This window comes from Paramormyrops kingsleyae, chromosome 16 (assembly GCF_048594095.1).
Source record: "Paramormyrops kingsleyae isolate MSU_618 chromosome 16, PKINGS_0.4, whole genome shotgun sequence".
NCBI classification, from domain to species: Eukaryota; Metazoa; Chordata; class Actinopteri; order Osteoglossiformes; family Mormyridae; genus Paramormyrops; species Paramormyrops kingsleyae.
Window position 1 is genome coordinate 13,901,218 of NC_132812.1, and position 23,491 is coordinate 13,924,708.

At 47.0% G+C, this 23,491-nt stretch overlaps 1 protein-coding gene across 1 annotated transcript; it reads left to right on the forward strand.

Moving 5' to 3' along the window:
* Positions 1-133: 133 nt before the first annotated feature.
* Positions 134-22,476, forward strand: itprid2 (ITPR interacting domain containing 2). Its single transcript, XM_072700480.1, has 19 exons — positions 134-288; positions 8,893-9,095; positions 9,458-9,500; positions 10,314-10,360; positions 11,645-11,698; positions 12,518-12,560; positions 12,651-12,749; positions 12,982-13,190; positions 14,428-15,011; positions 15,315-15,366; positions 16,010-16,098; positions 16,659-18,083; positions 18,502-18,570; positions 18,684-18,811; positions 19,674-19,818; positions 20,352-20,405; positions 20,483-20,827; positions 20,963-21,066; positions 21,617-22,476. Exons 2-18 carry the CDS (start codon positions 8,921-8,923, stop codon positions 21,038-21,040), a joined length of 3,639 nt encoding a protein of 1,212 aa, XP_072556581.1. The 5' UTR covers positions 134-288; positions 8,893-8,920; the 3' UTR covers positions 21,041-21,066; positions 21,617-22,476.
* The last annotated feature ends 1,015 nt before the right edge of the window (positions 22,477-23,491 follow it).

The window sequence follows — 23,491 nt, forward strand, 5'->3', positions numbered from 1 at the left end:
TATGAAATCTTCTGTATCATGGTGGCCGAACTGTAGCCGTATTTTTTTCTATAATGACGCGTTATCCCGGTCTCGGAGTCCCAGCACACGCTCGCCTTTGAGTCCCGCTTTTTTGAGACTCTTCGCAGAGACTCGCCCTCTTTTTTCACGTTACTTTTGTATCCCACACGGAAGCGGAAGCGCAGCTGTTTTCAGAAGTTGGCCCGACGTCGCCTATGTTGTGGAGTCGATTCTGCAAAGTCTCCGAAAAGCCTCCCGGATCTGTCTGTTAGCATGGTAAAAAATCACGTAAGTAAAGGGAAAAAATCCACGGCGTCGTGCGGATGCGTGAGAGCGGGCATCGCTGCCGTGGAAATCGTGTCGTTTGCAAGTTGTCACATACTATTGCTTTTAAAAAGAGTTGTGCAGCCGCTCTGCTTAACGTCATTGCTTGAAGTCCGGCGGTTGTGATTTCTTGCCTCGGTTGCGCGAGTTTCTGGTCTCTCGCGTTTGCGGTATGGTGACATTTCTGTTACAAAGTTAAGATGAAACAGTTTTCTAAGTGAAGGCTGCGATGCGTCATACGAAGAAGTCCGGTAGCGATAAAAACAGGGAACATTCAGGAAGCCGGAGATCAGGACGTACTCCTGCTTGGAAGGGTATCCGAAACAGCCCCAGTTTAAGGAAAGCGAAACCACGGCGAAGTGCATAAAGGCCAAATTAACACCGTATTTCAACTTTGGCTGGTTCTGTATTTTTTGGGACATCAGTGAGTAAATTAATCACAGATAGACTGGGAATACTGCAGTTGAAGTTTGAGGTTTTGTTAGTGAGATTCGGTGGGATTAAATAGTTTATTCTAAACTTTTTTTAGTCATAACTTAGTTTCGCCGTTTTAATTTACGTTATTATTTTCCCAAGGTGTTCCCTGAGTTTTCCACCAAAGCATAGCTCACATCTTTAGAGTTCCTGGCATTTCTCCTTCAGTATCGTTACTCCCCCATTATTAGTTTTTTACTCATAATTTTGTCAGATTGAAATGTGCTTTTGAACAGTAATATAATGGTTGATGCTCCTTGATGGTACTACTCTCTATACCTCAGATGTAAATAAGCCGTTTGTGGTCGTGTAGAAGATTTCAGCCAATGTGATTTTCTTGTTTTAGCTTTCTGTGTTTGAGAAGTGAGTTTTGAAAATTTGGCGGCATGTCTTTTTTCCAGAAGGTTTGCTTTTTTCTTTTTATTGTCCGTGGCTGCATGTTTAACGAAATTTTTGTTGTCCGGTAATATTGCATTCCTCAAGACCGATCTTGCCTTTGAGAGTAATTCATGCAGTAGATTCCTAAAATAGTATAAGCACTACTATATATAGGAAAGTTAAGGGACCTATGCATTTCCGTGGCATAATGGCGCATGGGGACACTGCAGAAAATGTTTTAGGCAGAGTATTTGAGTTGTACTGGATCACACCTTCCTGAAGAGCAGGTGCAATGGGTGTAAGACGACTCCCATTCAGAAGCGTAGCATACATAAGCTTTTAATCTCCTTTTTTTTGGGATGGTTTAGGCAGAAATGCGCACATCAATGGCGGAATTACAATTTCGTTCCCATGTTTCTATGCGCTTCCAAAGGGATTGTGAAACTTTTTCTGTTTCTTATGAATTACTCGTGAAAACTCTCATCTGGATTTAAGTAGCTTTCGCGGCTGCGCCTAAAGTTGTAAACTATGACGAGTTGGCGATTAGAAAGTCGCACGCGCCTTTATGGACCACGCGATGACGTTGTGCCGTGTCTTTTCACGCGGTCACGCACGATCACCATCTTCTAACTATGGAGACTAGTTGTTTGTCCAGCATTGCGCAAGAGGCGTGCTTACGTAACGAGCAGAGTGTCATAATGACAGATGAACCCTTACATGCGTACACGTTTTGTTGGCCAGTGCCATTTCCATGAACACAGCAGAAGCTGCATTTCTGTGGGATAATATGATTGACTGGTGGCCACAGAAATTCAGTCCAGTGTGCCAGGTAATCCATTAGCTACAGAAGTCGTTGAATGATTCATGTTAGTGTCAGCAGGGAAAAGAGATCCCTGGATTTTAGGATGCTCAAAAGCTTTTCTTGGATTCTGCACAGTTCGTCTTTCAGTCTTATTCTGCAGATTTCTGTGACAGTTTTACGTAACAAAAAAAAGTGCAACTGAAGTGACTTGGACCAAAGGGAAACTAGTTTGACTTATTTCCCACCGTTTATCTCCATATGCAGATTTCGAGCTCCGGACATGAACAGCCCTCACACCCATTGCTGGATTTACAGCCCTGTTTCACGGGGTAGCGTGCTCTAAAAACCACCATCAAGTCGTCACTCGTTTAATGACCCGTGTTCAGCATGCATAATGTGCATCGCCTTAACATGCTGGAGATGTGTGGCTCACAGAAGGTTACTGAGGTTCTTCTTTTGTGAGCTGGTCTGTTGAATGAGGAAATCTGACTTGACTAAATTAGTTCAGTCTTCATCTAAAGAAAAGTGACTTTTAAAGAAGTGTGTCCTTTTTAAATATGATTCAAATTGCAGTCTGAATTCCGAGTGGTTAAGGAAATATGATCATAGTCTTCTTCAGGAGGGGGGCGGTTGTTTCACTGTAAAAAAAAAAAACACTTCTGTCGCTTTAGTAAATACCCAGAACTACAAGGCTTTAATTGATCTGTCACATTTAACATGGAAACATCTTGTAAAACAAAACATGTGGCATAACACTGCTAAGTGAAATGAATGAAGAAGTACTTAGTTGAGTGAGGAAGTACAGCTTTGATGAGTCTTGTTCCTTTGTCACACGTTCACAGCAGTATTGGGTCAGTCTGCGACCTTTGATGTTAAGTTTGAATTTCCTCTGTTGCTTGCTGCATTCACATTCCACGCAAGTCAGCGTAATGTGGACCTTACCCAGGCTAATGATTTATTAACGTTTTTACGATAGCTGGAATCTGGTACACTCTGCCTTGTGCCTTTACACGTCAACTTAGGAACAGCAGAAAATGGCTGTGTGTGTATATATATATATGTTATGTTTTTTTCCATCTATTTTTGGATTGACAGTTTGTTTCTCTTACTTGTAGAACAGTCCCAAAGTCTTGAACAAGAAAGGCACAAAATCTGCTTCAAAATAAGTAATTAATCTGAGATACGGCCCAAACATGTTCTTTGGAGTGACTCGTTTAGCAGGAATGTTATGGATATCACACCTACATATATTTGTGTGTAGATATAATGTGTGTGTGTGTGTGTGTATATAAATATACTTAAATATACAAAGTTTGCTATTTTTGGGTGTTTTTTTTGTTGTTGCTGCTGCTGATTTAAGTCCATGGTAGTGCAAATTACTTTTACAATTTCTGCTTATCTTATTTATTCCACCGCTTCAGTTTACTTTGCCTGTTTGACTTTTTAAAAGCCTCACTTGTCCTTGAAGCACAGGAAATCCCCACCACCATCACCTTGATCTGCGACCCCCCCCTCCACTCTGATAAATGCAGCGCACAGAATACAAACTGTGCCGTGGAGCTCGAATACGAAAGGAGGTGGGCAGATATTCAAATGGGAGCTGCTGGTGTCTTAATGAGGCAGTGAAGTATGTTGTTATCAGATCTGGAGCCGTATACCTACAGTAAATGCAGAGATACCGAAGCACGCCTTTAGTCAGAACCCAGCCCTTGGTGCACAGTCAAGCAGAAGTAGGCGTTGCTTTAAGGTAACGTGTGACATAGGGAATGGCTGGTCGTCTCGATGTTCTGGTCCCAGTCCGTCCACCGCATTTCTGGTAATTACTGCCTGCGGTCTGTGGGGCTGTCAGCTTGGCCCAGTACTATCGCGTTTTTTGTAGGCGTGAATCGTCTGCTTCTGAGTAAGAGTGTGATGTTGTGTGCTCCTTGTTGACACCGTGATCGGATTCATGTGCCTCCGTGAGGTCGTCCGAGGTCCGGCACGGGTAAGACATTGACTTTAGAGTTAGGCGATATGGCTTAAAAATAAAATCTCCGGTTCTTTCACAATAAATCCGATTTTCAATTTTAATCGATTTTCCCCTCCCCTACTCAGAGTCAAACTACAGATGACAAATAAATGGTTCAAAACAAGTTTTTAACTTTATTTTGTTTTGTTTTTTTTTTTACTTTAGGGTTAAAGTGCAATCTGACAAGCCAAAAAAGACTCTTGTGAGATGGCAGATCACGCCATTGTAAACACTTTTAGAAACTTGTGAAAACTTAATGAATCCCGGCTTTTCCACAGTATGTATGGGCACCATGTGTTTTGCAATATACATCGCGACAGCGTTTGTTATCGCCTTCCACCGTGCGCCATTCTTATCATATGGCACACAGTTGGAAAACGTGTCAGGGACGGTTGCTGGCTTAACATTGGATGTTGCGCTGGTGCTGCATGTTTTTTCATTTCGCTGGAAGCTGCACTTCTCCCACTCTGCTGCATGACTCTGCTTTAGGTGCTGGAATAAATTTGTCGTGCAGCTTCCTTTGGTTGCAAAAGTTTTTAAACAGACTTTGCAACGTGGACTTGTTTGGTCTGTGTCCGACGGCGTGAAACTGATTCAATTCCATATTACAGATGTAGCAACACCTTTCTTTGATTGCATGCGCTAATTTACCTATGAAGGACGGTGCATCACATTAGTTCCGCTTTTGGCACTCGCGTGTAAAATAGGTAATGAAATCGATTTTCATAAAAACACATCGTCCTGAACTGAAAATTCGAATTAATCGATAAAATCGATGTATCGCCCACCTCTAATTGACTTCCTGCCCACCTGGGATTCTTGAGTCGTGGAGAAGGCTCCCAGAGAAAATATTGGATTGGATCTGCTGATTCTTTATTAGTTTAGTTAAACTTTGAAAGTGGAAAAGAAATGGCCTCTTGCTTTGGTTGACTAGGAGCATGTTCAAAAGTGCCTTTATTGTAAGCAGTGTGTCATACCACATTAACGCTATAAGGTGATGGCTGTAGGTTTGTGAGTCTGGCTCGCAAAGCACTTAATTCCAAACTAAGTAAAGTTTAGTTTCATTTCCTGTCTTAGTGTTAAACACTGGTGAGAAGGTCTTAGTACTGGTGCCTAGCACAGGAGCCTTAAAAGGTGGATCAAAAAGGTTTCCTCATTGTGATGGTACAGTTTGGTCAAGATATTTGTAATGATGACATTCAGTGGTACAGTTACGCTAGCATGAGTTTACAAGAATGAATGAATAGATTAATAGAATTGGTGGCCTTTTGCTGTCCAAAGTCAACTTGTTGACATGATTTAACAAGAGCCTGAGGTTATGCTTATGAGGTCAAAAAGGTCGTGCATAAAAGAAGGTCTCTATCTTCCATAGCTTTTGGAGGTTCAACATGCTCATAGTTTAGATAAGGTCAGAAAAGGTGGATGGTGACTAAGCCACACCGCAGCGAGGGAACTTTGCAAAGACACCGTCTCCCCAATGCTCTGTCTCCTCGGTTCCGCCTTGGTTCCTGGCGTGGTCTTGTTCTAGTGCAGGAGCACCCTGGAAATCCGGTCCCCCTTTTGTTGGGGAGTGTGAAGAAGGATGTGTTTTTGAGATGGTTCCTGCTTGTATATTACGCTCTGTTTGCTGTGACCGGCGCTTTGTTTTGGGTCAGCAGGTTATGCTAGATGCTTTGGATGCTGGGGTGGAACTCGGTCCGTAAGACTTGGCAGGAAATGTGGGAACTGGAGCGGCCGCAGCAGTGTAGAAAAGGGGTCACAGGAAGAGCCGAGGGCCAGGGGCTTAAAAATAGACTTTCTATTTAAAATGTGTTTTTCATGAATCTCTTGTTGCAGCATTTGGAGCTGTCAAGTTCTATATTTTCTGTGCAAGTGCTTTTCAAGTCTTCTTGAAGGGCTGGTTAGCAAGTGTGAGTAATACCCACAGTTCAAGCCTAATTATCATTTCATTTGCCTCACTTAGTTTTGCGTACACTGGACATTAGAAATGCCAAATAAGACTTCAGCCAGTGTTTCCCAATCCGATGCTCAGAGACCCACAGTCAGTCCATGTTTTTTGTCCCTCTGAGCTCCCTGCCAGAAAGTCCACATTTTTGCTCCCTGCTGGGAACTGGGAGGGAGCAAAAATGTGGACTATCTGTGTGTCCCCAAGGATCAGCAGACCATAGGAATTGTACTGGAAGCATTAAGCCATGATCAGACATGTGATCAAGCAACTCCTGGTCAGTTACTAGAGCACGGGAGATGGGGGGGGGCAGCCTTTTGCTCCCATGCCAACCACTGGTGCCCTGAAAAGGCAGAAGACTGATCTGCTCGGAAAGTCAGGAAGCTGTTCCATGAGGTCCTGGCGCTCCCCTGTTTGCAGTCGTATTTGCATTACAGGGCCAGCCTTTGCACGTCAGCAGTGACTCCGGCACGTGTTCAGACTTTATCACGCAAGTGAGCGATGATCAGCACACCCTTTCTGTGCGGCACCTTTGCGGTTCCTCCCCTGTACTACCTCCTCGCCCGCCTGTGAACCATCCCCAAGTCTGCTTGGTTTGACCCAAGAGGATTGGCAGCAGCAGTTTGTCTTCACTTAGTTTTTTTTGTCCTTTGGGTCCCAAACGCTGGTCACTCATAACTGTTAATTTATGGATGTCCAGGTCGAACGATGCCAGCATCAAGCTTGGGTTAGCGAGCCTCCGGGCGTGGTGAGCCATCCAGCCTGTGGGTCTGGCATGGTGAATCCTCGGTGGGCCGCAGAGACAATAGCTTTGGCCTCTGTCGCTCCGGCTCCTTCCCATGCCGCTTAAGCCTTAATGGAGATTATTGGCTCTCCTGTTAGCATGCAGCATTGCTATCCATATGGCTCGATGTTGTGATGAATATGAAGCTTAGCGGATGGGGGCGATATTTCTATGCTTGTGCTCCTTGGAAAATGAGCTTGTGCACTTCTTTTGACTGCCAGCATCTTATAGAATCACCCCCTTCTGTCTAGACACGTACTTTATAGGAATCTTGCTATGAAGGCTTTGCATGTGGGAAGGATATTTGTTTACAACCTGCATGCCATTGTCCTATTATAATTTACATTTCTTTCGTGACACAGAAGGAGAAATGATTACATCGACGGTTGTCTTGAGTTTGACTGTTTCTTGAGAAACTAAAGAGCTAGAGTGTAGCTAAGAGGGTTACGCCTCTGTGCCTGTGATGGGAAGGTCACCATTTTGAGCCCAGCCTTGACAGAATCCTTACATATTCGCTGAACGCTAATGCTGCTGCTCTGGTTTTTTTTGGCTACTCAACGGGTGTGAGCGCAGTCGCAAACCCTTCGGGGTACGAGGAACATAAGAACCTCAGATAATAGGGTGACGATCTGGAAGTATTTTACACTTTTAACAGCGACTAGTAGCACGGTGATTTGCAACCTTTGTAGAAACATACTTTTGAAACGTGGGAATAGCGTTTAGTGGAAGATTTCACAAAATAAAGCGCATGCAATTGCGAGACAACACGAGTAATATGTGAAATGCAACGGATGATCTGGGAGTGGCTAGTTTGGGCCGTATTGTGCGCTTGCTGCAGCTTTTAATGCACAAGCGGCTGATATTGCAACAATGTGTAAATGACACTATTACCAGTGGGATGAATTGTGGGGCTAGTCTAATTAAATATTTTCTGGCAACCATTTTTTCATCTGTATTTACTAAATTTAAATATTATTTAAATGTGGATCGGCCCATTCCTACTGTGAACCCCACGCTTGCATGGAGGGCAAGATGGCGCAAAAGTGAAAAAGTCATTTTCCCCATGGGGATCCCTAAAGCTATGCTGCTAATATAAAAAACCTGTTCTTCTGCAAAACGCCTGGGAGAACACAGGAGACGATAGAGAGGAGCAATGAAAGTTTATTTAAAGTTAAAGCAGCAGAACGTTTCACGTGGGGATTTGTAAAACGTTAAAGCTAATTGCAGTAAAAAAAAAAAAAAAAAGCTTGAGTATTGTCCAGCTCTAATTGTGTAGCTGAAAGTCTCAAGTGCAGAAGTGATGTTTTAGGCATGAGAATCAGTTCTACTGTTTATTTCCAGACAAAATTGTGGTGCCATCTTCTCGGTGAATATTTTGGCTTTTCCTTGCCGTCTCTGCACAGTGCTTACTCTATAAGTAGCCAGCAGCTCAGACTAATTCATCTGGACTTCAGAGATCAGGCATTTGTACTGATAAATCCATCATACTTTATGGAATATCCAATTTTTTTTCTGTAAAATTCTAACACAAAACAGGAAATGACTTTGCAACAGCAAGTAATCTTTGCCCTAAACAGACATTTCCTGTTCTACTTGTTTTCTAACTTTTCTCATGTTGTCAGTCCTTGCCATAGTTCTTGTGTGGCTTTCATCGCCCAGGAAAACCGCTCCCGCTGGTTCTGAGGAATCCTTCGGGAGCGGTGAGAGCTGCCTGCTGTATTTCTGAGTGCATGTTTTGCGTAACAGGGGATTTCTGTCCCATTCTTCTGGTCCGTTCCTGAGGATTCCTGCATCTGCTGTCAGCTTTAGCCAGCAATTTGTGAATCCTGAGCGCTTAACATGTAAGCTGGAGTTGAGCAGCTCCCCGTGGATTGGTGTAACGTGATACGGTTATTGTGTGTCTGGAGTCAGTCCTCTGGAGCCGTGGTTGGCCCTATTGATTGAAGCGTTCCTGCTTCTGTTTAGAGTTTGGCGTCGCCTTCTCTGCAACTTAAGACAGTTATTTTTACAGCAGTTGTGGGTCATCTAAGGTCGTTCATTAATTCGAGACCCCTTCCCTTTCGTTCCCGTCGTAAGCGAGCACTGTTATGACTGCTGTTACTCGCGATGTAAACCAGTCGCTGAGCGGAAGTGTTGGACAGGTACCAGCCATGTGACACTGAATCCCCCCCCCCCAGGTGAATTTCACTCATCCTAGCAGTCGGCATGGAGAGAGAGTGTAGCCAGAACGACTGCGCACACTCCTGGAGGGACGCTACCATCAAGAGGAAGGCCTGGGCGCGGAGCCGAGAGTCCTGGCAGACCCCAGAGTGTCAGGACGCGGAGCGGGAGCCTCATGCAGAGCCTATGGAGGAGAAGCCCTCCATTGCTGAAGACCCAGGTACCCTTCCCGGCTTTTCGCTGGTGTCAGGAACTCTAGAGCAGTGTTTCTGAAACCTGGGAGTTGGGAGGGAACAAAAACGTGGACCGTCTGGAGGTCCCCGAAGGCTGGTTTCAGAAACACTGCTCTACTGGGTTTGGACTCTGCTTGGGGCTTGGGTCTCATTTGGGGTGACATATTAGAGGAAGTAAGTGTGGAATAGTGGGTTTGGCTAATGAACACTATCTACAAATCATGACTCTTTTGGACAGGGTTCATTTGCTCTGTAATGGCATAGTCCTTTTTGCTTTTGAGAATACCATATGTTTTAAGATACACATTCCTTGGGTACTTTGCTGAAATATGTAATTCCATTTTTGTAGGACGCGTACCGAGCAAGATCGCAAGTTGGCTGAAGGAATGCAGGTATGCAGATTGTGATCTGCGCTCCCCGCTGCAGCTCCTTAAATTTCCCGATGCATTCCCAGGAAGTCTGAATGGGGACTCGGGAAGCTGTCCGGAGACCCACCCTGGGCCCGCGCTCGCTCTCCGTGAGACGGCGCCTTGCGGCCTCAGCGGTCCGCACGGGCAGGACTGGCAGACGAGTCCGGCAGCCGGGCTTTGTGGTGCTGGAACTCTGCCAGTCCTCCACAGCCATTATTTGCAGTGACTACCGGTGTTTTTCAATTAGTGCTGCTATTGTTCCTGTACTCAGAAGACTGAGCCTGCCTTTACCCCCTTTCCAAGCCGGGAACACCGATTTTGGCACCCTGGAAGTGACTGTTTGGTTCCTTCTTAAACCGAAGCTTTATGCTTTCCCTAGAAGCAGGAACAGAAAACAAAAAAAAATGTGACAGGTCCAGCAAAGGTTGTTTTTTTGTCTGTGTAATTTGTTACGCATGTTTTGTTTCACGCAGAACATTTCCTGGAAGTTAATGGTGTTTGTCCAGCCTCGTTCCTGACAGTAAAGTCACCTGAGTGGCTCTTTATCTGAAAGTCAAATGGTAAAGAAGTTTGTCGTGCAAACAGGTCACACTGGATGGCAGGCTGGCATTTTCACCATAGGTGACCCTTAACGTGTGATGATGTCAGATGTACATTAATTGTGGGTCTGCAGGGTCGAGTCCCCCAGGCTCTCTACAGAGTGACAGGGGTTGTGTGTATTTCTTAGCATGTGACAACGCATATCTAAAGTGGTTCACAAATTTTACATTCTGACATCTCTCTTCCACACTGTAGGACACCTCAGGGAGCGTCTCTGGATGAACAAGGGTTGCCAACCAGGGGTAAGCAGAGTCAGCGAATACAAATACACAGGGCGACTTGTGAATGACTGAATGCTACCAAGAGTTAATCACGCCGCCCGTGTGGGTGTGGGCTCTGCTGGGACCGGCTCCCCTTTCATTAGAACTCCCGCCAGGATGATGACCTCAAACTGGTACTTGGGGCCGTGCGTAGGAGTTCCTGTCTGCACGGCGAACTCTGGCGCAACACACCCCATTGTACCTTGCAATTTCTGCACAGCACGTAGCTGCATGCCACTGCAATTTTTAGGAACTGATGCACTGGCGGTCAGACAGATCGCTTCCCTAGGAAGGGCTGCCATCTCATTTTCTTATCTTTTCGCTGGCAGGAGTGACTGAGTCACAATCAAAGCATTTATTTGAAGTCTCTTTAGCTATTCAGAGTGAGGAATTGTTCTCAGTTAGGTTCATTTTTTCATTCGTTCTTTTTTGGTTGTAGTCTAGTCGCTGACCTGTCAGATACTGGAAAGTATTTGGCAAGCAAGGGCATAGAACTGGATATGGCTGGTAGCGACATGTCTGTACCATTATTGTGGGAGTACCGTGTGTTTTTAGAGGTTTTCAGGGGGGTTCAGGGCTGATTTGATCCCTACCAATGTTTAAAGTAACCCCACGCCCTTGCTGGCAAACCACGTCTAGTCAGAAGTTTCTCCCTTGGGTTATACGTTCATGGGTGTTTTTGAACACCGGTTCAGATTAGGAGCGATGTTACTGTGTTTGTCTCCACGTTTGTCCTGTAGAAACTTTTGAGAGGTTTTCTGAATTGTGTTCTCCAGCGCTTACGATACCAATTAAAAGTTTGGATATATGTGTGTGTGTGTATATATATGTATATATATATATATATATATATATATATATTGTATATGGAATTATGCACGGAACAAAAAAAATGTATATAAAAATTTGTTTGGGGGACAGGCAGCTCTGTGGGTTGGGACTCAGAAGGTTGCTGGGTCAAATCCCGGAGCCGGTAGAATGATCCCATTGTTGGACCCTTGGGCAAGGCCCTTTACCCAAATTGCTCCAAAGACTGGCTGACCCTAATTTATCCTCTACGCCGGTTTGATGAGGTGGCCGCCTGGGATGCTTTCCAGCTATCCTGAAGGAGGGCCCATTTATATGCCAAGCACTCTTAGGTAGCCTTTCCTTCTCTTTCCTTCTCCAGATCACTCTCCTTTGTAGGTGGCTTGACGTATATTGTACTGTATATTTTAAACAAAGGTAACCGGTTTAATGTAAGTGCTGAATGTCTCTGTGTGGTAGGAACGCTGAAGAACGGATGCAGCTTCGAAGACGACTTGTCCCTGGGAGCCGAAGGTGAGCATCAGGCCTGGCAGAGCCTCTAGCTGGTGCCGCCTTTCGTCGTCGTCTTCTAGCCAGAACCAGCTGGGTGGTGGCTGGTGTCACATTATTGGTTCTTACATTTAGTGTGACATGACAGTTAGTTCTCTTGGTGCTTTAAGTCTCCTGCGAACTGTATGGAGGTATGATCTTCTGTCTGGCCAACTTGCTGATTTGGATGCTGTGCTGCAACCCTGTATCCTGTGCTATTCATTAGCCACAAGGACATGGGGTAATACAACCCTCCCCTTGAATGGGTGGAGACCTGAACGCCTCCCATGTTCAAGCCCTTGTGCAAGTTATGCCATTGCAATAGAGTGTGATTCTTCATCACCCTGTCCAGCTGTAAAGGTGACATCATGCAGACCAGTACCCCCCACCCCCCCCCCCGCAAGTTCTCTTTGTACTCCCTTCTTACATGAGAGCTAAGCCCGCAGATACACCTCCCAGCAAGCTCCAACAGGCCTGCTCAGTCCTCTCAGCACCAGGACCTGCTGTTCCTAAATGAGCAGTTGAACATGGAAAGCCACCATAACTGGTTGGGCTAGTGCCATTTTCAAGGGAAGCTGTTGGCTCCTCTCTCCTTCCTTTAAGAGCATTTTGGAACATCTTCCATGTAGGCAATTCGCGTTCTTGGAGAGATCCAGGGTTCAGTCTTCGGGATGATAAAATCAGTCTTTCCTGATGGTCTGTTGCATGAATATGACTGGGCCAGGGGTTCAAGTTGTATATACATACAGATCTTTTTAGCAGGATTCTTTCCTCATGATCTAACCCTTCTTGTCTTCTCCTCAGCAAACCTTCTCCAGCATAGCGGAACTAAAGCCGAGTTGTCATGGTAAGTTGACCTCCTGGCGATCCTACCAGTACCCTTCATACCCCACCCCTGTCTTCTTCACCCTTCCTCACAACCCTTGGCTTTCCCCAGTAACTTTGATGTGGCCAAAGAACGGAAGAGCTCCTTCCTGCAACGGGGCCTGAGCATCACTTCCTCTGGCTCTGGGAGGAGCAGTGCCACTGTATCCAGGTGAACTTGTCATACCCCTCGGCAAATAGGCTAGGATCTTCTTGATTTCCATGATTTTTCATGTAAAGAAAGCTTAGTAGTTATCATGAAAATCTAGGAAGCCTTATGGTAATGTTGATTTAGTCCTACTGGTGAATGAAACCTCATCCGCAGTGTACCAATATGGTTTCTCAACATATTAGTTCTCCCACTTACTCTATTTCCCCTCACCCTATTTTATTATATTTTTCAGTGTCTCTGAGTTGCTTGACTTGTACGAAGAGGACCCAGAAGAAACCCTGTACAACCTGGGATTTGGAACTGAAGAGCCAGACATCTCCACTAAAATCCCGTCCCGGTTCTTCAATGGGTCATCCTCAGCTCGGGGCATCGACATCAAGGTCTACCTGGCGGCCCAGCTCCAGCGCATGGAGCTGGAGAATCCCAACTCTGCCCTTACAAGTACGCCCCGAGAGTGTATCAGGTCACACTGTGGTCTTTGCAGATACAGACTTACATGCAAACTTTGGAAAGAGGCAGCGTGAAAGTTGTGATATTACACCCAGAGGAAGGAAGTTGTATTTGAGAAGATACACTTTTGGTCTGGTAGCGGTCTTGTTTTGTTGCATTGTGGGAAATTTACAGTCTGCATCCTTGGCCTTACACCGTGCATTGGTTAGCTAAAGGGTAGCTGTGAAACAAGCAAGTTCACTTCAGAATAAGTGAAAGGAGTCTCACAAGGAGGCCTTTGTTCCCCTGCCTCCATCGGACGAGCCATCAAGAAGGGTTGCGGGCTGCAAGTTGGTTTCCAAGCATACGTTGGCCTCCGCTGGTGGCCCGGATTGCAGCGAGGCTTCTGTTTTGGTTTTTGAGAAAAACGCTACGGCTGTGCTGGGCGAGATCGAGATGGCAAGCGGGCACATGCCGGTGAGCGGGGGTGGAGTGGAACGTTTTCGGAAGGAATGTGGCCGAACAGCTGTGTTTACGATGGGATGGCACACGCGACACATCTCTCCAGTCTGTCGAACCAGTCCCCGCCGTACTTCCTTAGGTATGCGGGTCTGTTCAGCCTCACTTGTCTGGGCTTTTTAAGGCTCCTCCACTGTCACCCGAGAACTGGTTCTGATCATCTCCGTAGCCCACCCCTATTTGAGCAGGGTGGCCTAATTAGACATCGTGCAGACCTGCATGGCTTCATAACACTATATACAGGACCACTTATTTAAACAGGCTGTTAGAAAGCATGTCTCGTGCATTAGTGTACAATTTGGGGCCATCATGTTATTCATACCCTGGGCATTAGTCCACGAGGCTTCTTAAGCCTGCTTGGCCAAAACGGCACTGAGAGTGTCTTTCTGTCCCACCGTTAATGTTTTTTATTATAGACAGAAGTTTTGTTGTCTTAAGTAGATCAGAAAGACAACGTTGCTGAGATTATATCTTGTTTTTCAGTGTACATGTTTGTGTTTGCTCGTGGATCATGAGGTTAAATTCCATTAAAACCCACAATCCCCACATCCTGAAGATAGGGCAACGCAAGTCCATTTGCTGCTCTTACTGATATCAGCGTCGACCGGAAAATGGACCCAGCCAGAAGTTGTACAGAAAGAACGGGAGCATGATAGCTTGACTGCTATTTCTGGTGATGAGTTAATAGGACTTGCCTCTTTTTTTCTTTTTTTTTTCTCCCCCAACACAGGTCGTTTTCGGCAGATCGAGGTGCTGACTACTGTGGCCAATGCATTCAACTCCCTCTACTCCCAAGTGTCGGGCCAGCCGGTGCAGATGATCGGCAGCAGTGAGGCAGAGCCTGCTGATGTCTCTACTGAGAAGAAGAGCAGCCAGGCCAGGAATGTTGCCAAGATTATAAAGAAGACCCTCACCAAGCACAACCTTCTGAACCTGGGATTGGGTGACTTGGCCCTCACGTCCTCTGAACAAGGTGATAAGGGAGACGTGTCTCGTGCTGAGGCAGAGGAGAAGAACGAGCTGAAGCAATCAAAAGCTTTCAGGAGGAAAGAGTCCCCTTGGTTGGCCACGGTGGCTGAGGAGACCAATGTGGGCGCAGTTCGGAGTGACGCCAACCTTGCCAACGGTGACTTAGAGTCCAAAGAGACGCATTTCACTCCGCAGGGAAGTTTGAGCAGGGAGGACACCCTGTGGAGAGAAGAAGCAAAAGCATCAGCGACCATCATCCCAGATAAGGAACCTTCTGGCCAGCGGATCAACCCCCTCGTCGCCCATCTCCTCACGCAGCCAAAGGACTCGTTTGAGATGGAGGAGGTAGAGTGTCCACTATCTCCACCGTATTGCAGTCTAGTGGCCATCTTGGCCTTGTGTGACATCAGTTGACACTCACTGACACAGTACTGCGTGACCTCACACAATAGCTATTTCCCATGCTGGTCTTTCCTTTTTTCCACCAAAATGTTTGTCTTGGGAAAGACGGTTTGGTATAAATTTAGACAGAAATCTAAAAATAGGCTGAATAATTGCTCTGAGGGATCTGTGTTTTTTTCCCCTGTCATTAGCTGTTCTTTGTATTGTACAACAGTTCAGTCGCTTCCTTTCTGCTTCTGATTTAAGGTACAAAGTATCGAAGGAGAACCCTCTTCTGGGACACGTCGGATTGGAATCGGTGAGTGTAACGGACAAGGGATGGCATTTAGTGTATTAAACTTCTGGTGTTACAAAATGGTCTTTTAATGTCAACTCACTAGGGATGCTTCAAATGTCCATTATTGCTATTTGTTTAAGATCAAGAAAATTCAAAATTGCAACGTCACTGTAGGCATGCAAATGTTTTTCACGGCTTGACGCAACGGTTAGGAAGCTGTAGCACTCTGATTCATAGAGGTTCTGTGTTTGTCTAGTAGAATTATTCTGGGCTCTTGTATTTCAGCGTAGTTTGCAAGAATATTGTAGCCCTACAAACACTGATTAATTGAGCATGACATAAGAAGGCAGAGGCCTTGGTTATCTGAAGTGAAGATCAGTCCAACGGGCTGTGCAGATGAATCACATGTGCATTTGGCACCCGTCCATGAAGGGAAGGCCCTCTTGACATCACTCTAGGTGGGGGAGACGGGGAGGGGCGGGTGCTGTGAACCGTATGCATTGTATGATAAATGAATCACTCGCCCTCTGCTGGTGTTAAACCACTGTGTCAGCACTGAAATGTTGTGCTAGCCATCAGTGTTTTTGGATCATTGGCATTTTAATCAGTTAGCCTTTAGAGATAGTCAATGTAACAACTCCCCCCCCCCCCCCACCCCCAACAGAGCACCCGCTGAGGATGGCCAGCCAGCAATCAGACAGCAGCGGCTTCGCAGATGACCCCTCCCCAGATGGCAGCACTAGCTTTCTAAAGGTGAGAGGTACTGCCCCCTGTGGGTGAGGAGGTGTCCTGCAGGACCCATCACAAACCTGCTGACAAGCTCATTTTCACTCATTGATGTGGCTTCTGAGAGTCCGGACCTTTCCCGGAGATGCTTTCTGCTGCTGAGCCCATATCTTCTTCCCTTTTAGTCCAGATGCACCACTGAATCCAGTTCTCACATTGAATGCTCCGCAAGTTTTGCGTTTAAATCTAGTTTTAATGTTCAGGTTTGTAGCTTGGTTTGAATGCCGAGAGATAGTTTGTTCTTACTGTTTAATATGGATATATGTGGGTGAAGCTCCTTTAAAAGAGATGATATTTTGCATGTCAGTGGTTTCAAATTTTGGCTTGTAACTAATACACTTCTCATTCAATCAAGCTACTGACACCTTGGTATACATTTCAAGCCTGGAAGGCTGCCAGGTCTGCAAAGAATTGAGGGAAATCCTGCCTTTGTCATTTAGAGACATAGGTAGGCAGCTTGGCACGGAGGGTTGTGACATTACATCTTGTTTCAACACATTTCTGTAATCCGTTGTGGTTCTGCGCAGGTTCAGGAGAGCTCAGACAGCTGTGACAGCGAGAACACTGTTATGTCGAGTTCTTTTGAGCACAGTATTCCTCTGGATCACCCGGTCTTTGAGAAGCTCTTGGAGGGCTCAGAGCTGTTGACAGTTGTGACTGGTGCGGACTCTAGTAACATGGGAATGCGGAATGAGGCTGGAGGTGGAGAGGAAGTACCCAGCGGTTTCCCCCTGCTATCTAAACCTACCACTGAGAATGGGCCTACTGCTGAGCCAACTGGTGTGTCCACCACTGAGACTGGGCCTACCGCTGAACCAATCAGTGCGTCGACTGCTGAGATTGGGACTACTGCTGAGTCCACCTATGGACCTACAAGAGAACTTATCAGTACGACTACTGCTGAGCCAACTGATGTACCTACTGGTGTTGAGAGAGGCTTGGCAGAAGACCCAATTGGTAGTCTTACCCCTGAGTCTGTCGGTGTGCCTAACGCTGAACATGTTCTTGCTGCTGAACCTTCAATTGGACCCGTCTCTGCTACTGAACATGGACCCTCGGTTGCAGATACCATGGTGGATGGTCCCTCGCCTTTGGCCCATGGAGATACCCATCAGAAGGCCTCTTCCGTGTACAAGGCCACGTTGACGACAGGGGGAAGGCTGGTCGCCCAGCAGAGGTTCCCCCTGAGGAGGTCCCGCTCCTTGCCCACCTCCCTGCTCAGCCCAGCTTGTGTGGTCTCCACCATCAAGATCCAGATTCAACCCGGGGGCTTGAAACGGTGTACCCCTCCTACCTTTTCATACCGCTACACACCCGAGGAGGAGTACGAGGAGGAGGAGGAGGAGGCGGCAGGGTCTGTCATGGACGGAGGGGATATGAAGTGGGAGACGACATCCTCAGCCTCCATGGTAAACTCCCCTCCTAATGCCAGGCCTCAGCAGATGGACGAGCACCTTGGCAGGATGCCGTCCCACCTGCCCCGAATGTCCCCCCACCTGAGGGGCTCCTCCTGCTCCCTGCACAGCATACCGCCCGATTGGCCTCAGCGGCCCCAGGTCGATCACTCACAGCTCTGGAGCGCCTGCAGCGTGCCCAACCTCCACCGAACCTGCAGCCCCTACGGCTGGTCCCACGGCTGTTATACTGCCCCCAGTGTTGTCTCCTGCAGCAACCTCTACAGAGGCGATGACCTCCATGGAAGTCAGAGCGGCATCCCTCACTACAGGTCCCACAGTTCCCTACATAGTGATTACCACAGAGCCCCCTATGGCTTGCCTCACAGTGTTCCTTATGACCATTTCAACTCACCCGGCTCCGCCCACTGCTGCCATCCCTTCCCTGGTGGCCAAATGGCCGCACCCCCCATGCCAAGCCACACCCCCTCCAGCACCGAGATGCAGCTGCGACGGGTTCTGCATGACATCAGGAGCACGGTGCGGAACCTGGACCAGGTATGAACCTGACACTACATCAGTATTCGCTGGTGTTCCTGCACCTGGATTTGTTTATTAGCTGACCTCAAAAGCCAAGATGCAGATCTGACATGCTGATTCTTCTAGGAAGTCATCCATTAATAGATTTGTCATTTGAAATTTCTTACTGCCACAATTTTTTGTAAGCAAATGGTTCTTCATGTCCTACTTGAACATGAAGAAGCAGTGACATGATCAGATGATTCCACCCAGGCCATATCATTGTCCTGTGCCCCCCCCCTGCCCGAGGGAAGCTATGGTCACTTGCAGTTTCTGTATGTCTGTATGCTCTGTTTTAAGTCCCCATCTACCACCGCAAGCCCTGAGGGTTTAGAGTCCTTATGTAAGCCCATCTGTTGATAGCTGTGCCTGTTTAATCTGTGCTATCTCTGTGCAGTGCTCGTCGCTGTCCCGCAACAGCATGCCCTCTCCCGGCACCCAGATGTCCGCTCCCCTGCTCTGTGAGGTGGGTTCCTTCGCCTGATTCGCTTAGGGAAGCTTTATGATGGGGTGTGGTCATCTTGATCGTGGGCCGGAGCTCTGAATTTGTCACCTGCCCCATTCCCATTGCCTCCGCAGAACACCCTCCAAGAAATGCAGGGAATCCGCAGGAGCCTTAACACCTACCGTGCTCAGATGATGAACCTTGAACTCGCCCTGGTGCGACAGCAATGCTCCGTCTACCAGGACTTGAGCGAGGAAGAGAGGTGGGTCTGGCTCTTTCTGTTATCTGTCCCCTTTTCCTGAAAGGGTTATGACATTAAGCTTCACACAGCATTTTATTCCACGTGACAAATCCAGACTGTTTTCAAGGATTGGTTTAGGGGAAGTATGTGGCTCAGCGGGTTAGGCTGATGTGCCTGTGATCAGAAGGTCGCTGGTTCAAAACCCTCAAGCAGCAGAATGAGTTCTATGTTGGCCCATTGAGTAAGGCTTTTAACCCCAATTGCTCTGTTGTCTACCATAGCTCCTATAGCTCAACAAGCGAAGTAGGGTTAGGTGACCCTGATCCTGAAGTACCGGTATCCGGCTGGTTTTCTGTCCTCCCTGATCAGTTACTATCAGGTAGCCTGATATCAGGTGTGGTTCATCAGAGACCAGATAGGAATGAAATCCTGCTACCGCCATTCCAGGATCAGGGTTGCCTAACCCTGAAGTAAATCATAGTGCTAGCAACACATAGGTTGTGGGTTCAAATCCCATAGTATAATGTAGGTTTTAGTGTTTAGACAGCATGGGAAGCTTGTTGCCTCTGAGCGTATGACTGAGTCGGCGATATACGGGAAGCCCCGCTTACCTTGTCAAACCAAATCCCACTGGATTGGTTGATCCAAGTTCTGGTTTCCCCCTCGCAACCTGAAAAACACAACTGGCAGCACCCAGCCACCGCAATACCAGACACGCCTCCTCCTGTACAGTCTGGAATGTAACACAGGGATCCCATGCAAATGTGTGATTTGAGTGGTGGCAGACACTGCCGGTGAATGTCCTCTGTGTTTTGCGTTTCATTCTTCATGTCTCCCTCAGATTTGTGCCTCACATTGCGGACAACTCTATCCTTGCTTTCAGGCAGGAGGAAATACAGCTGCAGCAGCTGCGCAGCGCAGTCCGTCAGGAGATGCAGGAGCTAGAGCTGCAGCTGGAGGATCGTCTGCTCTCCCTGGAAGAGCAGCTGCGTTGCTCTGACATCATGGGCCTCTACCGCCACCCAATGGTCAGTTTCTGCAACTGCACACACAAATTAAATGAAGCATGCCAGTTGGTGCATAAAGAATGGTTGTTTTAGATTTTCCCTGTAAATCCAGCAAACTGAATCTCCAGCATTTTGGGGTGTGTAGATGTTTGAATTGCTATTGAAAAAACCTTGAAGCCTGATAAATTGAGCTGATTTGTTCCCTGGGGTGCAGTGCTTGTGCTTGTGCCTTGAATGCCGTCATCTAGTGTGTGTCAGTGGATTAGGCCCCTGTGCCTGTGATCGGAAGGTTGCCAACTCAATGCCCGCCCTCGGCAGAATGGTCGCATTCTGTCGGCCCCTTGAGCAAGGCCCTTAACCCCCCTGAAATTCTTCAGGGGCGGCGAATGAATGGCTGACCCTGGGCAAGGACCCCAAACAATTGTATGTTTTATTTTCCAAAGGATAAAATATGCGAAAAGAAACGAAGCACCTGTACTCCTATTTGTACGATTAGCAAATAAAGCCTCGTTTCAGTTTAGTTATGTTTTCGTTTCCATTTCGTTGCATTTCAGGGTCACAGGATGGACATCTTGTCGAGCATCTCCTCCCAGACAGTAACCGGAGTGGTGAGTGTAAGGAACACAGGCCACTTCAGGAATCCATCCAGTACTTCCTGCTTACATTAGGCCCTCCGTATCCGCAGGGGTCAGAGGTCACAAGGGAGCAGCTCGGCTACGGGGGCCGACACGGTGTCACCGGCTCCAACGCCTCCAGCCGCTCCACCAGCCCGTGCCAATCTGCCCCATCTGGTGGCCCCGCCTGGGATCACCGTTCCCAGTCTCCTGGGTCTTCCAGCCCACCCAGGGAGAGGGTTTACCGGGCTTCGGTCTGCCTCACACCCGCCCCCCCTCCCCGGCCAGGCGTGACCCCCTCCTTGGATGCCAAGCAGCCAGATCAAGCCGACGCCGGGCCGACGCGGGCCTCTGCTGGGGAAGGAGGTGGAGGGGAAGCTGCAAACAGCCCCCAGCTGCAACAGCTCCTGCAGCAGGTGAGGGGGGGGTGATGGGTCTGCAGTGGATGTAACTCTCTCTGGCCATAAATCTTTTGCTGGATGGTGTCCCAAAGGCCTAAGACGATATACAATTTTCCATGCTCATTCTCAATGTGCCCCCTCCCCCCCCAGGTCAGAGAAAGCATAGCCGAGGAAGTCCGACAGCAGATTCTGACTGAGCTGCTGGCTGCGGTTTCGCCGAGGAGGTAGCCCCTGGCAACAAGGGAGCTACTATTGTAAGCAATCTTAATTTGCATGGTTTGCGTGTCTGTGAGAGAGAGAGAGAGAGAGTGAGAGAGAGAGAGCTAATCATTCCTATGCTTGCTTTCTCCTTGTCATGGTGTCATGCATTTTGGGACCACTGCCGTGCAGGAGCTGCACTGTCTGTCTGTAGAGGCAGAGGGTACAGCGTGGGGGGGGGTGTTTACATACCTGAGAACACCAGGCCCTCTTCTCCCTTCAGCTTTACACAGAACTGAGTGTTTTTCAGGGTTTTTTCCTGGGATTTATTATTGTGGGGGAACATGAGAGGGGCTGTAATTTATACAGAGGGGGCGGCCTTGTCATTAGCCAATGATATGCTTTGAATCAGTGAGTGTCCTGTGCACTCTGGGGGCCAATCAGCTTTTCAGCTGGAACCAGAGGCCCCACCGCCGTAATACATCCCTGGTGCTTTGGTCTGTGGTCGAATACCCCCAGCGTTGTTGAAGTGCCGCTAAAAATGTACTGCGGATCAGCTTGCCCTGCTTCTGGGCTTGACGGAGACTCCCGTGTTTCCCCCTGCAGGTGAAGATGAGAAATGCCCCAGAAGAGCGGATCGCTCAGAACACTGGTAGAGAAACACTGAGAGCGTCTGGCCAACCCACACGGTTCGGGTGGCTGCATCTACGTTTCCAAGGAGACACTAATGCTACTGTGTGCTCAGCTACTTAAAAGGGCCCCGATCCAGTGCTGACCCCACTTTCTGTAATACAGGCGTTCAGGCAGATGTGCCGTAAAGCAAGTGCTGTGATGTAGGTTGAGATGTAGGTTGGTTCAAGAGCTTCGACCATGTGACCAGGTCACCATAATCGCACCTTTTCTCACCTCACAAACACATCTGCTGTTGTCCGGGTTCTGTCCTTGCCGCCCGCCTGCAAACTTTACGGTCTCGTAAAACCACGTTAAATCACACACCTTTCACCTGAAGTATGTGCATCAGCAGTAATATCGCTAAATGTTTGTATAATAAATGTACGTGGGATTGAGATATGATTGCAGTCAGATAATGCAGGTACTGAACTTTGTTGATCTGTGTTTGGAGTGAGGAGGAGGATCTTCTGTAGCTCATCTTCCTGGTAACGGGCAGCCTGTATTTGCCTAATGGGTTAGTTCTCCGTAATACGTGCTTTGTATGTGTATGTGTGCGTTTTTGTGTTTTGTGGGGACGCCATCATTCGAGGGTTAGGGTCACCTGCTCTCTGCATGTAAAAAATAAAAAACACATTTCCACTGATTTTCTACTTTCAAATTCCAATACTAATGACTTTATGAATTAAATGTCAGTGCGGGTAACGTTCACGAGAATGTTTGTTTACCTTTGCTCTTGGGATGCTCAAGGGAAGATGTCTAAAGCAGAACATTAATAAAGATTTATTTATTTTGAATACATAGAAGTACTTTTGTGGTTCATTTGCGTTCACTCCTTGCGGGACTCGAAGGGCGTATTTGAAGATGCGCGTGTAAAAGGTCAAAGCCCCGCAGATCCGTCACGGTAAGGTAATATTGCTCTGATTTCACACCACAGCCTATTTTAACACTGTTCAATCTAGCACTTCATTGCCATGGAAACGCTCTTTTACAGGAGTCTGTGGGCGAGTCAGAAGCCGGTTCCCTTTCTGCTCTGCATGCGTCGGCTTTTACTTCTGCCGTTTTTAGTAAGTTTGCTTTTAGTTAGATTAAAAAAAGATTCTTTCCAGGATCTCAATAAAGTCTTCTATGTTTGTTTGAAATATTGCTAGTATTTTGATTACTTTGCACAGTGACCTGAGTCAGGTGGATTATATGGGGTATTATTCAGTGTTTTTATATATAAATTGCATAAAGTGTATAAATTGTTCCATTTCACCCTGTGCAGTAGCTGTTGACCACTATTATCTGTCATGAAGTCATTAGGTAATTTTTTAAACTTGAATATATATATATTTTTTAAGTTCAGGTGAGATTTATTTTTAGTTCAGGTGTGTGTGTGTGAGTTCACACATCTGTTCAGCAGCTTTTGTGTGCTTACAAATAAATTTGTATATATTTACATGTGTTCCCGGTGATGTACTGTACTTGATAAGCAGTTATGAAGGATTATATATTTGTATTTCATCCTCCCCCCAACTACTGATCCTGTTCAGGGTTCCCAGGAAGCTTAGGGAAAAAAGCAGTCGACACCCTGAATAGGTTGTTGGTCCATTACAGGGCACACATTTACAGACACAAGTACTCGTGCACACAATAACACACAATGGCTGTGTTAGAGATGGCAATTTGCCTAACCGTGAGAGGAAGCCCTAACAGCACAGAACATGGAAACTCCACACACACTGGGGGCAGGAGTCAAGCCCTCATCATTGGAGGTGTGAGATGAGTGTTGGCTCTTATCCATTTGCTTCCCTGTTTATATGACCGCAT

Excerpts from the sequence above, each read along its gene's own strand:
- itprid2 (XM_072700480.1), top strand. The coding sequence starts at position 8,921 with ATGGAGAGAGAGTGTAGCCAGAACGACTGCGCACACTCCTGGAGGGAC. Across the intron at positions 9,501-10,313 it reads AGTTGGCTGAAGGAATGCAG|GACACCTCAGGGAGCGTCTC; the intron begins GTATGCAGATTG and ends TCCACACTGTAG. Across the intron at positions 20,828-20,962 it reads TGCAACAGCTCCTGCAGCAG|GTCAGAGAAAGCATAGCCGA; the intron begins GTGAGGGGGGGG and ends CTCCCCCCCCAG.